This window comes from Anarrhichthys ocellatus, unplaced genomic scaffold, assembly GCF_004355925.1.
Source record: "Anarrhichthys ocellatus isolate YVR2014 unplaced genomic scaffold, GSC_Weel_1.0 scaffold10, whole genome shotgun sequence".
NCBI classification, from domain to species: Eukaryota; Metazoa; Chordata; class Actinopteri; order Perciformes; family Anarhichadidae; genus Anarrhichthys; species Anarrhichthys ocellatus.
Window position 1 is genome coordinate 6,156,071 of NW_022280040.1, and position 17,635 is coordinate 6,173,705.

Below are 17,635 nucleotides of genomic sequence, written 5' to 3' on the forward strand. Positions count from 1 at the left end.
GCGCCGGTCCGCGGGGGGGGGGGGGGGGGGGGGGGGGGGGGGGGGGGAGTCAGGGGCCTCGCGCTGCAAAACAATCCTCTGCACGAACAGAGCTGACACTCTGCCTGGCCACAGCGGCGCAGCCTCCCTGCGTGTGTCTCGCTGTCTGTCTGTCTCAGAGCTCCAGCAGATTTATAAGAGCAGTCTGCCCCCGAGCCAAACCGGGCAGCGCTGCTCGTCGAATGGAACCTCCGCGAATCCCTAATGAGGCCGCTGCCACAGCTGTAGTTCGGTATCAGCCGCCTGTTTGCGTCTCCCGTCTCCCATTGCTTCAACCCACAACCTCTGACAACAATACAAAGTAAGGCTGATCAGAAATTCTGAAGGCAGAATAAATTATGATTTATGTCAAGATTTTGATTGCTCTGTAACATAATAATACATTGACGGCTCATTATTGTAAATGCATATAATCAATCTAGCCTATTCTCCCCCTCAAACATAATTACATGGCTTTTTGTGAAGCTGCGGTGATGTCTCTTTTTTCCCCTCCTTCTCCAAAGTGAATAATGTAATGAACGGTGACTGACATGTGATTGCACGTGTTCATGGACCTGGATTGCCAAGATCCTTTTGCCTTTTGTTGTTTCCAACAATGAAATGTAATTCCTTCTATTAGTTATTTATGTTGATGAAGCTATGAATGACACATTTCATGTGTTTTTTTCCCTCTAATTTATTCAGATTAAGTCCCAAATTGGAATATGTTTAGTTTGTTGAGTCATTTGTCCATGTTCTAGATAAAATGTGCATTAATATGTAAGTTTTAGTCATTACATTACAGTCATTTAGCAGACGCTTTTATCCAAAGCGACTTACAATTCAGAGTCTATCACATTTCTACACCGTAGGCACAGCTACGGGAGCACTTTTGGGATTAAGTGTCTTGCTCAAGGACACATTGACATGCGACTAGCAGAGCCGGAGCCGGGGATTGACCCGCTGACCCTCTGATTGAAAGACGGCCCTGCCACTTAGCCACAGTCGCCCCTGTTTACTGTTTGCCATACTGTTGTTTTTAAGCTGCAGAAATGTAGCTGTGCTCTGGTTTAAAGTAGGATTCAGGCTTCGTGTCCTCGTAGCAGCTTCTGTTTATGAACAGATTTCCTATTTTTATACAGAGATACACCTGCACTCCGTCAGGTGTTAGCTGCATCTGTGCATTTGCCGGCAACACGCACATGATGAGCATGTTTGTGAATGTAAATAGACATGTGGGCAGCCATGTACACATGGACATGACTGTGATATGTAAAGCAGAAATCCCATCACAGCAGGACGCTTCTCCAGTTCACAGCACACACTATCAGATGTTTGATCTTTGATGCTTTTTACCTTCACATGTACGCCGCATTTGCAATGATTGCATCAAATATTAGGATGAAAGACAACATATAGTGCAGCAAACACATTTAAGAAATGTCTTCAGTTCATGGCTTAAGGGCCTAATTAGTCTCAGTTATTGATGGATATTAGAAAAAAATACATGGCAAGTACAGATCAAGGTAAATAAAGATCATAGTTTGAATTTCTGCAAGTTTCTGCCATAGTTTTGGATTAAATTCAAAATATTGTTGCTCTCCAGAGAAAACTATGCATCTCTAAATTTGGTGAATCTTACCTGAAGGATTATGAAAACAAGTCTGTTTGTCTTAAAACATTGACATTTTGGAGATGCATTGTTTTAACAGTAGTATAATAGGTAATTAAGTATATGTTTAAAATACATTAACATATACTAACATACAAAATTTTATACATTTTCTTTCTGAGTTGAAACACCGAAATCTTATAGTTATGTGTTGTTTTAACTTGTATAATATACAGAATATTTGTCATTTAAATATTCACCTCCATATCTAAATGTTGCCATATCATCACAGCAGAGTATTTCAAAGCAGTTAACCCAACCAGTAGATGCTGTGAAGCCACTTAGAAGCAGAGTGGTCCACTTTCATTTCATGCTTTATCGCCACAATTGGAAGATATTCATACACTCAAGTCAAGGTCATCATGTAAAAGACCATAACAGCTTATCACGCAATTTAGTTGACCTTGCCATGCAGAAAGTAACTAGCAGTTACAGCAGGATTCACAATTACAGTCAATTAAAGATGATATGACAGTTGACTATATTTAATTTGCTGAGAGCATAGTGGTTTCCATATTTTGCGCTCACTGAGCAATAATTAATCTGCTTCATATCAACCACAAACTCAAAATGTAGTGTTTGCTAAAAAGACAGCTATGATGAATTTATACATAGATGAACAGATGACTACAGTATATTCTTAAATATGTCCTTTTATTGAATATCACACCTATCAACAAAGATAATAGTTTAGTCCTTAGGATTAGATTGTAATTCTAGGAAATACTTTGTCGATTTCAGCGGCAAAATCTGCCCAACACTCTGCCTCTCTTCTCAACTCCAAACAACTCCAAACCTCCTCAAAGTATTACTGCATTTCCATCAACTAAACTCGACAGACACTCTGGACTGAATTTACTCAAATAAATATGTGTGCCCTAATTTTGTTGCGATGTTAAAAAGATTACCATGGGCCACCGGTTAGCCTGCAGCAACTGCTTTTCCTGCTGCTGTCAATGCGAAGGTGCCAGATGCGCTAGGCAAGTATCCGCATGATAAATGGCAGAAGGTGAGAGCTCTGTGGCTGGGACCGGGAGCACCATGCCCCCTGCATCCCGCTGCCAGTCCCTTGGCATGCAGCTTGTCAGGCCAAATGGCAGCCACATCCCCCTTCAACGCTGACATTTAAAACCTCTGCCATGCTATCCAGCTGTGGACACCGTAGGTCCCCCCTCCCCCGACCCTGAGCCCCCTCCCCGACCCTGAGCCCCCTCCCAGGCCACAACCCCACCGCTGCTGCCTGACGCCATTTGACGAACTACCATAAACAGCCTTTTGTTCAAACAAGAGTGGCATTGTTTACAATTAAAGTGCAGGATGATATCATACCTGTAGATCTAACTTGCCTTATGCTTTAAAAAAGGCACAGATTACTGGTATTCATCAACATTGGGCAAAAGCAGACTTATTGTACGAGTCAAACAAACGTCTTGACCCAAGAATCACACAAAGGGTCAAAATCTCAGGCATCGTTAACCATTAGCAAAACCTGGATTATACCAGAGTTAGCAGCTAATGTTAGCGGCTCTGTCCTGCTCTTAATAGTAGTATTAATCAATTCATATGTTTGCACACTACCAACTCCTGGTTGGCTGTTAACTAAGACAGTGTTATGTTTGCCAAAAACATCTGTTAGCCGTCATTCTAAAGACCTTTTCTCCTTTAGCATTGTAACGTGAAAACATACTGTTTAAAAATACTAACAATAAAGCCCCCATAATCTAACCTCTGTCTTGCTTATCCAAGTTTGTAAACTAAGGAGCTTAACAGGATTGTCATTATGATACTTTTCTATTTCAATAGGCTTGAACCCAACAATAGATTGAATGATATGGCGAAACACAGCACAGCTACTACGTGTGACTGAAACAGATACAGCTAATTTTTTCTCAACAATCTAAAACCATCAAAAGTAAACATCAAGTTTTGATATCAATATGTCAGAACTCTCCACAGAACCACCATTTTCTACTGACATTTAGGCAGAAATCTACTGTACAAGAGCCATCATTTAAAATTCCTCCAGTGACGGTAGCCACAGCTGTCAAAAATGCAAATCAGCTACAGAACAGCACATGTTGCATTTTAAAAACAGATCAAAACTCCAGCAAAAAAAAAACGATCCCTCATCTCTTGCTTAGGGCTGGGTATCGGCCTATCTATATATACATAAATCAATGTGGTGGTGTTGGCATTCAACGTAACTGAATGCTTCCACTCACATGATGGGTATCGAACGAAGTAGAAACAGTTTCAGTATCTAGTCGTTCTCTTGTCCCAGCTTCTAAAATGCGAAGATTTAATGGTTTCCATTGCCATGTATGATAGTAAAAAGAATATTGGTTGGGTTTTGGCCGTTGGTTGAATAAAACACGTAATACTTCATTTTTTTCACTATTTTCTGACCTTCTAAAGACAAAACTAGAAAGCAAACAATTGCAACAATGACTGTTATGAAAATAATTGTCAGTGTCAGCCAGATTCCATACCGAAAGTAGGAAGGCCTTGAACCCAAGACCTTATAGTTTTAAAGAAACAGTGAACCATGGAACTACTGCACAGCTCTAAGTTATTGTGAGAAATGCAGGAAATCATTGGCTGGAAAAAAATTTATGTTTAAAGCACCGATCGCAGACTGATGATTTATAACAGTGGAAGAATTTTCATCAGTGGATTTTACTTTTATTTGATCTAAACCGCCATAACACCTCCATGGCCACCTTGGCCTCGAGTTGTAGCTCATTTTACTTCTTACGAAAGGACTGAAGAATTGCCCTTCAACATGCTGAATAAAACCATACCTCTCTTTAACAAAGGCAGCGGAACATAAAAGAAGCAAAAGGTAGGAGAGTAAACACTTTACATTCTGACACTCGTTAAAAACAGACAAGTTCACCCATACCCGGGGGAAAGCACACGTCACGATATATAGAGGCAAATACCAAACTGTATGGCACGGTATCAAAGGCATTTCTGCCGTCCAAAGGTCAGGTGATGGTAAAAGGTTGCTGAGAAACGGAGCTGCTGGACGGTCTTTCATCAGTGGGAGGCAGCTGGAGTCTCCAAACAGACAGTGTACTCAGGGCTGCAGGCACAGTGGGGCTGCTCCCATATGACATTTCACATCCAGATCTGCCACAGTAATGGCATTTTAGCCACTTTTAAAACAGTCAGATTGGCCTTCCTGCACTGTTGAAATTTGTATAGGCGGCAATTTTTTCATTGTTTGGGTTTATTACAGTGTCTGAAGGAGATAGGTTGTCAATGTGGAAAAGGCTATTGAGTACCAATGTGGAATTGATTTGCTGCAGCGTCTACACACATTCAGTGCACATATACATGCTATACAACACAACGACAGGTAGAAAATATACCCTGCAGTGTAGCCAAGCCACTAACATTTCCTCTGAGGTGCCAAACTCACACTTAAATGAGAATAAGAGATCTCGAAAAATTTACATAAAAATGTATTTTTCTCATCTTGTGATTCTTGAAAAAAATGCTGCTTGAAAAAGCAGCATGGGGAAACATGTTTTGAAGTAAAGCATATATCCATGCCGTTACAAGATCAATTTGTACAACTCACAATAATTTATTTATTTCAGCCTGTGGATCTGTCTCTTCTCTCTGGTTGGAAATGGTCAGTGTGGTTTTCCTTTGAAGTCCCCTTCTGAAGTGATTTGTCCCATTCGCTCAGAGGAATTGCATTTGCTGATGGTTGCACATGGTATTTGTTGTTAAGTGGTATACGCTACAATACTCGGGCGTTGTTAGATTAAAGGAAAGCAAAATGCACTGATATTGCCAGACAACCAATGCGCAGAGGATAAAAAAATGTGGAAATAAATATTCATGGGAAAAAGTTTTCCATCAAAGCAAAATGCTAATTTAATGTGATCAATCCTGAGCCAGAAGTTATTGGATCATATTGAGTGCATTGACGGTGACTGAAGTTACTATTGTAACCCTGTATTGTAGCCCTTGCATTTTTATTTTACCATAAAATTGACATATGATGATCAGGTGGAGGGACATTCATCCAAGGGTATATTATGTTAAATGTACATTTATAACAGAAGCATGCTTGTACTTGCTGAGCTAAATGCTAACTTTAGCGTGCTAACATGCTCACAATGACAATGCTAACATGCCTGTGATTAGAAGGTACAGTAAATGTTTACCATCTTCGTTTTGCGTGTTAGCATGCGAACAGCTAATTTTCACAAAGTAAAGGCTAACATGCCTGTCATTAGAAGGTACAGTAAAATGTTTAACGTGTTTACAATCTTAGTTTTGCGTGTTAGCATGCTAACGTTTGCTAATTGTCACAAAGTAAAGCTGAGTATTATCAGTTTTGCAGGTATTTGTTCATAAACCAAAGAACTGACTTCGGCAAGCGGAAAAGTAAAGAGATCACCAAAGTTGCTAGGATAAATTGTCTGGCAACCAAATCTGTACCAAAACGTGTGCAAACCCATCTTGTAAATGTTGAGATATTTCAGTTTGCAGAGTGGTGGCCTGACACTGCCATTCTTAAAAGTATGCCTACTGACAAAAATAAATACTAGAGTTATGTCCATATTCATACAAACTGCACAACAGAACAGAAAGAAGCACCATCACGATTAAAACCAATGCAACTCCAGGTCTTAAAGAAATAAACAACCTGATCATGGAGATGGTTTATAGAAAAACAATAGTTCATAATCAGATGTAAACATTCTTACTCTACGATAATACTTAAAACCTGATGCACCGTAGTGTTTTTTGAGGAAGCCTGTCAGAACATTTTCAAACAGATGTGCCCTTGCATTAATTATGGCACAGGATATTGGAAAGAAAGCCTTCAAATCCATAGTGAGGGGCCGTAACTACAGGTGACCTTTCTCTGAGATGAGTTTTGCCTCTGTGCCTCTGCTCTTAGTTCTTTGATTAGAAATATAACGGGAGCTTTCGACCATCATGAAATGCCTCCACTGCCTTTACGTAGCTAGAGTACAAATCAAATGAAAAACCAGTGACTAACTGTAGGTACACATTTACAGTCAGACATGTCAAAAACGCACACTTAAGCCCTATAAATGACAATTACAGTATGCATTGAGGACACACATTTACTGTACATTTGTTCATGCATACACACAAACAGTGCAGAGACTCCCTGCCTGCCATATATGATTTACATTTACTGGTTGAATAATCAGTTGACATGCAGCTCAGGGAATTCGATGCTTAATGAGGGCCTCTTCACATAAGCAGTTTGCCGGAGTTATCTTGAACATGAGGCCGCTGTCAAAATGTCAATGAATCTTAATTTGACTACCAATTTAATCAAATAGGGACCATTGATTGCAGGCAGGTTGAATGTAGAAATGTGTGCATCCAAATTGCGGTGTATTGGGGATTGATTTGGGAATACGTTACCGTTCTTTACAGGGTTCACACACATTTTTAGCAATGCATTTTCAAAACTTTTCCATAATATTTTACCCTATTCCCATTAAGTTGTTTGAGCATTTTAAAATAGGCCTTTATAGCCATCATAACTCACAATAATAAGACTCTTAAACCAGTGTGATATGCCCTAAGATAGGCATTGTAGCAAAAGCGCCTTTGGGTGCGTTCGTCAATAGCCACTACTTGACCCTTCATGAGTTCGTAGCGCTGTTGGAATATACTGTTCAGTTATTCAGAGCACCACACTCTCTGAGCGACGGAGCGTACTCTGGGCACTCTGTCTGAGGAGACGGAGCAGCAGAGTGCCAAGCTCAGTGACTGAAATGGCAAGGATCGTCCTAGCAAAATGCAACAACGTTCATTATTTCATACATAACACTCTATTTCTTCTAACAGCAGCGCTTTAATTTTTAGTGTAGAGCGTCAGATTGGATTTAGGAATGCACCCTACATGTCAGCACATACAGTACAAGAACAATGCTAGTCATCGTCTCCGGTGCCCACACCACTTCAGATGCTTATGTTTATGTTTATGTTTATTTTATTTGATATGGACATCACAGTAGCATTAGAATTGTAACATACATTTATGCACAAAGCCCAGATGCACTGTGTTAAGTGTTTGTAGCGAAATGCTAATTTACAACACCTGTCCACAGGAGGCTAGCAGTTGTCTCGCAGCTATACCAATGCTTGCCGTGCTGGTAGAAGAGGTAATGGTGAATTATGTAATACATAATATGTACCTACGCCGGCTGTCTGTTGAGCGGCCTCTTGGTTGTCTCAATGCTTTTTCTTTTATCATGGCTAGCCAGAGCCACTTCCCCCATGTGGACAATGGCAAATGTTTTGGTGCAAAGGCTACTAGGCTAGGGTCTGCCTCTCTTTTCAGCTACATATCATATTTTTTGCTATTGCAAAGCCATAAATTATTAAACACGCACTTCCTTGGCATTTGCGGATAAGCAAACTGTTAGCGTTTGCTAACTTTGCTAGTTTGTTAGACATTCCCGCCGGCAACTAGCTGTTAATTTCTTTATTGTTAATCCAGAGGAAAGCCTCTGCTCACTCATCTCAATGTGAATCTTTATTAGTAGATCATTAAGACCTTGATTAGGGCAATATTAGCAGAGATAATCAACATCAGGAAATATTTTTAGAGATCCAATATCCCCCACAAGCATTAAATTAAATAAAGGTTCTTGACTAAATTTTTTAGCACACTGGAAGCTTTTTCAAACCTATGAGGATTGTAGAATACCCTGTGTCTTCTTCTAACCAGCGATACTCCTCCCTTTCAAACAATTCTGAGCCTCCCTTTTATTCCTTCTCTATGCTCCCCACTTGTAGCAGCCATGCTGTGTCTATGACTGCCAGCTAAAGCAACCCTTTTGCCTAATGCCTCGTCATTGTCTCCAGCATGGGGTGGGGGTTGATTCACCGAACCCCCCCACCCCCCCGGCTCTCCTGCACGGAACAAAATCCGAGGAGGCGGTGAGGGATGCACAGTCACTGAGCTTTGTTCCATTTACAAACGATACTAGTTGAGGAAACAAAGTACGGTATGATCGGCCAGGTTTTATTTCCACACTTAAAGTATTGTGCAATACTAGCATAGGTACTTATATGTATGTATGTATGTAAGGCTAAAGCTGCAGAGAGGCCACACCAACCACACATTTCTTTCCACTTCAGTTCTCTTTCCACCCTCACAGTTTTTCACACCTTTACAGGACTTACAAATTGCTGTGAGAGGACCTACTTTTGGCTTTTGTGTTTCCACAAGAGTGCAGCTCCCACTTGGGAAGCAGCTGTTAATAAGAATGATACTCACACACGTATATACATTATTCAAGATAAACAAAGTAGTCATTTTTTTCTCTTTAGGAAGCCGACTTCCTTGCGATCTATAATGGAGTAGATATTGCTCGGCCTATTGATGGATGTCTCCTTCCCCCCACTTTGACATTTGCTTATCCTCGTCCGCATCTACCGCTATTGACGTTCGCTCTATCTGGACATCTTGCTAAGCTGTTTTGTCATTTGTCACCTCTTAAATAAAAACGGAGGAGGGGGGAGTTGTCAGTGATAAGACTTAATGATACCGAGCACATTGATGGTTTTATACAAGCTTGTGGAAAGAATATTGTCTGTGGAAAGCTTAGCACTGATGCTTTGCTTAATTTCCCGCTCTATACCTCTTATGGATACACTGAGCAATTTTATCCAGCATATTTCTATTTTTGCCACTAATAAGCAGGCTAAAGAAGACCCATTTTGCAACCTCCAACATGCATTCACTCATAACTGTGGCCAATTTACTGCAAATTTAGTGAAAGCAGGCTTTTGGTTTAACACCTTTTAAACTAATGTATTTGAAGAGCCCACTCCACAGGCTCTCCTGTGAAAAGCTACTATTTTCCCCAACTTACCCTCACCTCTCCACTTCTTAAATACAAACTGGTAACATCACACACATCCACATTAGAGCTGTTGCTAATAAAACACCCTCCGAGTGAGTTTTCAGGGTTTATACTTTGCCAACTCTCTATTTGTAGTACAGTAAATGCTGCGCTTCCTTGACATGCATTTCTACAAACACAGTCTGGCGTGGCTTTTCTCCCCATGAGGTGGAAGACAGATTCTTCCTTTCCTCCCTCCCTATTTCCTCCCTCCCTCCCTCCCTCACCCGGCTCCTGCAGAGAGGCTATTATTGCAGCTAATTATCTACAAATAGGCCCAATATGACAAACACAGCCCTGTACCAGTTCTGGCAAAGCGCAGGAATCAGTCTGAGTGGGAATAAAAGAATGAAAAAGAGGCGAGGAGAGGCAGACAAAGAACAGGACAAAAGTCACAGAGAAGAAAAAAAGGAAAAAAAATGTGAATCAGAGATAATTGAGAAGAACGTGATGAAGACACAATGTGGAATAAGACCGGAGAGAATGTGGTGCTAAAAAAGATATAAGTGGGAGGCAGATGGGCGAAGAAAGGCAGCGACACCAAAGGGAGACAGTATAGAAGGGACTAACACGGGAAAATGATCTTGTCTATAAAGTGTGTGACGGTTGTTGCCAATGGCAACTGTCCTGCGATGCACAGGCCACATCCATTTAGCTCCCAGCATGCCTCATGATCAGGGCAGCTCAGGGGTCTAAGGCTGTCTGTCTCATTTCCATAAAGAAACTCATTTACCAGGCGAACATTGAGGGCCAAGACGCATCAATGGGTGCTTGATTAGATCCTTACCGCTGATACATATGAATATTTATCAGTGTTCAATGAAAACACATTTACTCTCCTTTCATCCGGATCATCCTGAGTGTCCTCCTGCTCTCCACTTAATTCTTTCCAATGAATATGTCACAGGAGAATCAGGGCTCCAGACAAAGTGACAGCACTCAGGATAATCTGGTTATTGTTGCTCTGCTGTGATGATTAACACTTACTTTATGTTTCACGAAATGCATCATGCTTTTGTCTTGTGTTGTGTTTTATTTGCCATGGTGACAACAGCTCTTAGAGACCTAAAGGAAATGCACACGAGGTACGGACATCAACGCAACACGCTTAAAGGGATGTGTGTTTGGAATTCATTGCTGCTGCAGATTAGTGTTTGGCTGCACAACTGAAGCTGCAGGTGTGATCCGGATGCCAAGACAAGTTCTGTTCACAGAGTTATTCCTGTCCCATGTGCCCAAACACAGAGTACGCACACAAGCACACCCGCTCTTTTTCTTTTTACACACAGAGCTGAATAACAGATATTCTTAGTGAGGACAACTTACATCACTAACTCCAGCCTCCACTATCTTCAGGCCCGTCTCCTTCTCCAGCTGCTGCTTCTGTTGGACTGCACGGGAGACAAAAGCAGAGGAGGTGTTGAGTATGAGCAGTGGATGACAAAGTAGCAGATTTCTCCATTCCTGAGGCAAAACAAGTGGTCAGTGAAACTGAGAATGATGCAGTGGATGTAACAGCATGAGTCAGATGTCAAACTGGTCATAGAAAATGACCAGCCCACACACACACACACACACACACACACACACACACACACAAAAACACACAAAAACACACAAAAACACGTAAAAACATTCTTCAGGGAATGACAGCAAGCAGTTCTCTAGCTGACAGGAGTCTGTTGTGGCCGTTGGAGGAATGATATGTTGTATGGGTGGAGGGCCTATAATAGGTAAGGGTCCATGGCTATGCTAGCGGCTCTGTGAGGCTGTACTCATGCTGCTTCACACTACGAGCGACACAGCAACGGGCTACAAGTCATCTGAGATGGCAGCTGGTGACATGAAGTTGGAAATTGCTGCCCAACACTTGTCGCAGGCGTGAATCGCTACAAATCAAAGTTGAGCTGGTCTCAACTTTTTTTCTGCGCTCCAATGACGCGGTAAAACATCAACCAATCGTATTTTATTTCCTTCAATTTAAAACAAATGCTGTTATCTCGTTCCCAGTGCTATTTAATGACATAACTACTTCAACGAGCTCTGGAGCAACACTTTCTGATAATGTACCTGTCCACGCTTGGCTGTTTTGTCGCTTGGAGTGTGAACAATGCTTTAGGTACAGTGGTGCTTTCCGCTACATGTTAATCCCAGAATGTTAACATGCCGATGGATAAACTGGATTTATGGTTGACACAAGAGCTTAACGGTAGTAGGTGTGATTTATTGTTTATTGTCGGATTTCACCCGCTGATATCTCCAATGCAACACTAACACAGATGTATTGTACATGATCAGGTCGTATCAGGCTTCAATTTCATTCCCCTCAGTTACTGTGTTTACATTTACTTTGTGATACAAGAGTTCATGTATTCGTTGTATCTATACGTTGTGGAGTCGCAGTAAGCAGAACGTTTGCAGAAGAGATGACTTTGCAAGATGTGCGTTACTGCAAGCTGACCAATCACAGTTTTTGCAGTTTCCACATTCCCTTTCTGTAACAGCCGTAGCCCCGAAGTGTAGTTACATCTTTGAGGAGCTGCATGTCAGCTGCGGAGTAGCCTACGTCCTCACTGTGTTGGTACGCAGAAGAACAAACAAGCCTCAGCAGGTATAATGTTTACCATGTTCACCATCTTGGTTATACGTGTTAGTATGCCATTTACTAATCAGCACTAAACACAAAGTACAGCTGTCATTAGTTTTGTAGCTAATTGGCCTGAAAAATTTGAAATTGTGACCTGGTGATAGCGCTAAATGAAAAATTCAGGGATCACCAAAGTTATCGCAATTCATCCTCAGAGGGACATAAATGTCTGAACCAAATTTCAAAGCAATGCATCCAATAGATGTTGAGACATTTCAAACAAAGCCTCATGGTTCCACAAAAGGAAAACTTCGGAGGTCATCAAAATCGATAAGATTCATCCTCTGGAAACCATGAATGTCTGTACAAAATGTTGAGATATTTCAGTCTGGGCCAAAGTGGTGGACAGACTTTCATTTCCATCCATAGAGCCATGGTTGAAAATGCAAACATAATTTACCAATAAAAATTAATTGTTATCTTCACACACTTTGAGTCAGACCTGCTGAGATGAAGTGCTTATAGATTCACAGCACACAATAACTTGAGCTTCTGCCTTTGTTCTTGCAGTAATTAATACACCACCCGAGTTTGATCATCAGATCTATTGATCTAAACAAATATGGCATGCTATTTCCAAAGCTTTGTTCACGAAAGATTTTCTCATGCAAATCAAACCAAAGTGAGGCAATGTTAAATATCCATCGTTCAAGATCACACATTTCACCGTCTTTCTTCCCCTCCTGTGCTCAACGTCCCTTCCTCACTTTGATGGAGACATTTATATTGAAAAACAAAATCAAAGGGGCCTTAATAGATTATGCCAAATTATAGAGTGCAACAAAAAATGGAGCATCATTTTAATTGAGTTTGTTAGCATGTGAATGTGATTGGTAATGGGGAAAAGGGAAGAAAAGTGAGAGTTAAAGAGACGAAGAGAAAGAGAGCAGGTCCTTTAAATCCCATTTCCCCAGATGAAGGCTATGCAAATGACCCTGAAGAGCTGAACCCCACCTCACACTCCAAATTCGGCAAGGGCCTGTATAATTAGTATTTTAATCTATCCCAATGATTCCACTCAGTCCACAATGTATGCAGCATTCCATTTAATTAAGCACGCTACTTTTAGGATAATCATCCATCTCTCTCGCTCTTTCCTCTCTCCCCTTTTCTCTTTCTGGTTATTAAGGATCCAGAAAACATTGATCATCCTATCATCTCATCAACATGGCAGCGAAGGGGACATCTTACATTTGAGGTGTCAGCCAGGGGTTTCTGACGGATGGCTAAAAGGAGGATAAAGGAAGAGGCGAGAGAGAGCTGGAAAGGTCAAATATACATACACGTTTAAATTAAAGTGCCACATAAAAGAAGTAGCAAGAGGATAAAGAAGAAAATCTTCTGCCCTTATTGAGAAGGAAAGTCTTCAACTGGCATGTCTCAACTCGTTTTCATTTCATGTTGTCACCCCTGCAGTTAGTCAGAGACATATTGCCGCTCCATAGATAGCTACACTACCTGCACAGTCCTGGTGCTATTTAGGAGGGGGGTAATGAGCAAGGTAATTGGACCCAGCTGGGTGAGGGCGTAGGTGGTGGGGCGAGGTGAAGCCGCTAAAAGGTCACACAACGTTTTGGTCCTAATGAGAACCCCTCTGGGGTCGCAACACATCTCGAGTCAAACTACGAAAGATTAGCCTGGAATCAACACGCGGACACGTCATGGCGGATGCAGCTCAGGTTTTGACTGACAAGCTGACATTAACCATATTACGGTGAAACCAAAGAAGCCTGAAGGTCAGTATTTACTTGTGAAATCAAAGCTGAGGACTCTCCAATCAACCTGAGGGAAAGGACAGTCCCACAACAGCCACTTTAAATGTAAATACAATGTACTTCCCGGGCTCATTAGCCGGTAACTGGATGGATCTTGCGCTGCAGTGAGAATCCAGCCAATGGATTGCTTGTTCTGTCACTGACTGTACAGATAACAGCCTACAGCATCTCTTTCTGGTCACCCCTTATATTAACCTCCCACTGGAGCTCGCTCTCTTTCTCTTACAGACACTGTAAGCTTCAAATTAGCCACCAAATACTCCTGACAGACTGTGGAAAGGAGATGTCAGGACTCATTTCAGAGAGGCTCTTCCAGCCATTTTAATAGGCATTGTCTGAGTCTATCGAGTCTGACTTCTAATATCGAGATCTGATCCCTGCTGCTCATTTAATCTTTTCGGTTTCCGAGTCACATTGAGCCATATGATCCGATGTTCAGCAGGCAACAAAAGCACAGTAAAGGCCAGAAAGGCATTTGTGTTTAAATGTGCTCTATTTTCATGGGCTTACAATTGAAATGACATACACGCGCAACAGTTTCATTGGAGATTATAAATTAGAGAATTGCCTGATGACCTGGAACTATTCAATAAGAATTCAGTTAATGTGTGTGATTACTGTTTGGTGAATGAATGTCTTAAAATGGCGTATAACACAAGCATGTTTAATTAAAAATAATATAATTAAAAGGACTTCTGTTAGTAAATAACTAGCAATCATTCTGTAAGGGAAGGAAGCTGTTTAACTTCCAAAATAAAGATTTTCATGATATAAAAAGCTTTTATTGTATTCATTGTTGTGATTTTTTTCAACCATAAATTAATTTACATTGTGTAATTACTCTCTATAGAGTAGCTTTCATTGTTAGTGGCGGAGTCCGCCATTAACACACTGGATTCAGATTGTCTACCTGCACACCAGAGAGAAACAGGAAACGATGCAGCAGCACGTAATCCGGTGTTTTTTTAAATTTTTTTTATTTGATCTCATTGATATTAGCTTCATTCTTATTTCACTGAAGCAGCCAAAGGAAACACAATGTATTTGCCAGGTTAGCGTTGACCAGGATCGGTTATCAAAAAAGCATCTACAAAAATAAGTCAACAGTCATTTTGTGCATACTTCAATAGATTATTTTCAATTTTCCAAGTGTGTAATGGAACAAGATGCAGCAGCCAGAGTAAGCTGTGAGATGAAGAGTTTGCCTCCAACGTCTTAGCAAAGTAATCAACTCTACTGTGTCCTGCTGTTGCACGAAATCACCCGACTTCTTTATTAAAAAAAGAGTTTGTTTGGCTGCACCATAACCACATCCACCAGTTCCTCTTATGTTTTAAAAGTAGCCGCCCAAGGAGTGTTTAATCAGAAACACTTATTGTTATCACCAATAACGACGGGTGTCTCCAAATCAACCAGGACTGATAAATAAAACGAGATGTTTAAAGTAGGCCCTTTCATATGCGGTGCTGCTCAGTACATTTATCAAAAACTTGTCAAGAACTTGTTGAAGAGGAAGGAAGAAGAGGACGAAAAGGCCATTTTAATCATCAATCTAAAGAATCCTCCAAAACATTGTTGACTTTCCTTGACACTCACACTAATGAACTAATGAAAAAAACCAAAAAAAAACCACAAGCACACATTTAAGCTTGATTTCATGTGACCTTTAAATTGCTCCATAGCGTATGTGCTCAGCACAAATTATCTTGTGCCGAGATACAATTTGATTAAAATGTTGCTTTTCTCCGCCATATGCTGCAAACTGAAGCAATTGTGCTCTCCTCGTCATAGATTCTAATAGTGATTGAGAAATGATTATCATGAAGTCATCAGAGCTTAAAGTCATGAATATATATATATTCATTTTTCTGATATACGACAGGGTTGTTATTGTTAGAAGCAATATAAATTCAGTATCGGGAGACAAATCACCGTCTGTAAGCCGTAAGTATTTTGTATTTCAACACGGCACAGCAGCCAGCGCTGTCACATGATCGTAATGTTGCCTCTTTGCCCGAATGGGGGTATATAGTTCACAAAATGCATATTTCACCAGCCTCTGATTGATCTGTTAATATTGAATAACATCCACATCCATTCCATCTATCTCCCCCCTCCCTTTCCTGCTCCTCAGGTCGTCTATTCACCACTTCCATCTCTCCATCCGTCACTCCGACCAAACAAAATGAAAGTGTTTATTGCGGAGGAGGGCTGACGCTCACGCCTCTCCACAGCCGTTAGCCTTATCAGCAAGCAATCGCTCCGATATTAAAGCTGCCATTCCGCCCATCACTTTCCCCCTTGCACATATGATGGCTGTCTCTACCTATCAGAGTGGAGCGAGGAGGAGGAGGAGGGGGGGGGGGGAGAGAGGAAGAAGCACCTGATCCCCCTGACAGATAACATGCACGGCAACCCTTTTTCTCAGTAAAAATCTTACGTGGGAAAAAAAACAATAATATCCCTTCGGAGTATGAAGAACCGCAGGGCTGACTTCCGAGCAGCAGCGTATTCATTACATGTATGATATATAACATGTATGTGACTTCTTTACATCCGACTTCCGCACGCTGATGTAAATCAGTTCACAGATATTGTTGTTGCTTTTTATTTGTTCCCCTTTTTTCCCTCTCCCAGTATATAGAGAGGATATTCTACAGGGGACACAAACACACTCATAAAATGAATTTCACGTGAGCTCTATTTTTTATTTTATGGTGGGAATAAACATCCTGTAAATAACTTAATACAGACTACTATCTGTGCAGAGAGACACAGACGACCAGCAAATCCCACAGACCTAGTCTCCCCTCTGTCTCTTCTTGTTCATGCGTATCAGTTGTTGTTCTGCTCCTTGGCTTTTATAAATCAAGGCACCAAATCAAAGGACCTGCACCTTTGAGAACACCTACAAATAAAACAGAGGGACAAGGTGGAGCTGGGCCGGAGGAGAATAAAAGAGTGCTAAGGTTAAAAAAAATAAAAATACAACACTTTGACATTCAAAGCCTCCATTGAAAATATAATAATATATAATAAAGATAGAATTCAACCATCATCATCGTATCAAAATTGAATATTAAACCAAATCAACAGTCCAGATATTGTTCCGTTTATATATATATATATATATATATATATATATATATATACATATACATACATATACATACATACATATATACATACATATACATATATATACATACATATATATACAGATATATATACACATACATATATATACAGATATATATACACATACATATATATACACATATATATACACATACATATATACATACACATATATATATACATACATATATATACACATATATATATACATACATATATATACACATATATATATATACATACATATATACACATATATATATATACATACATATATATACACATATATATACACATACATATATATACACATATATACATACACATATATATACACATATATACACATATATACATACACATATATATACACATATATACATACACATATATATACATATATATACACATATATATACATATATATACACATATATATACACATATATACATACACATATATACA

General features: G+C 40.3%; 1 protein-coding gene across 1 annotated transcript in view; it reads right to left on the reverse strand.

Moving 5' to 3' along the window:
- Nucleotides 1-17,635, reverse strand: part of ptprn2 (protein tyrosine phosphatase receptor type N2) — a 125,969-nt gene that overhangs the window by 35,968 nt on the left and 72,366 nt on the right. Inside the window, exon 11 of the mRNA XM_031850214.1 lies at nt 10,936-11,000. Within this exon, the coding sequence (XP_031706074.1) occupies nt 10,936-11,000 (65 nt within the window). The remainder of the gene's footprint in view (nt 1-10,935; nt 11,001-17,635) is intronic.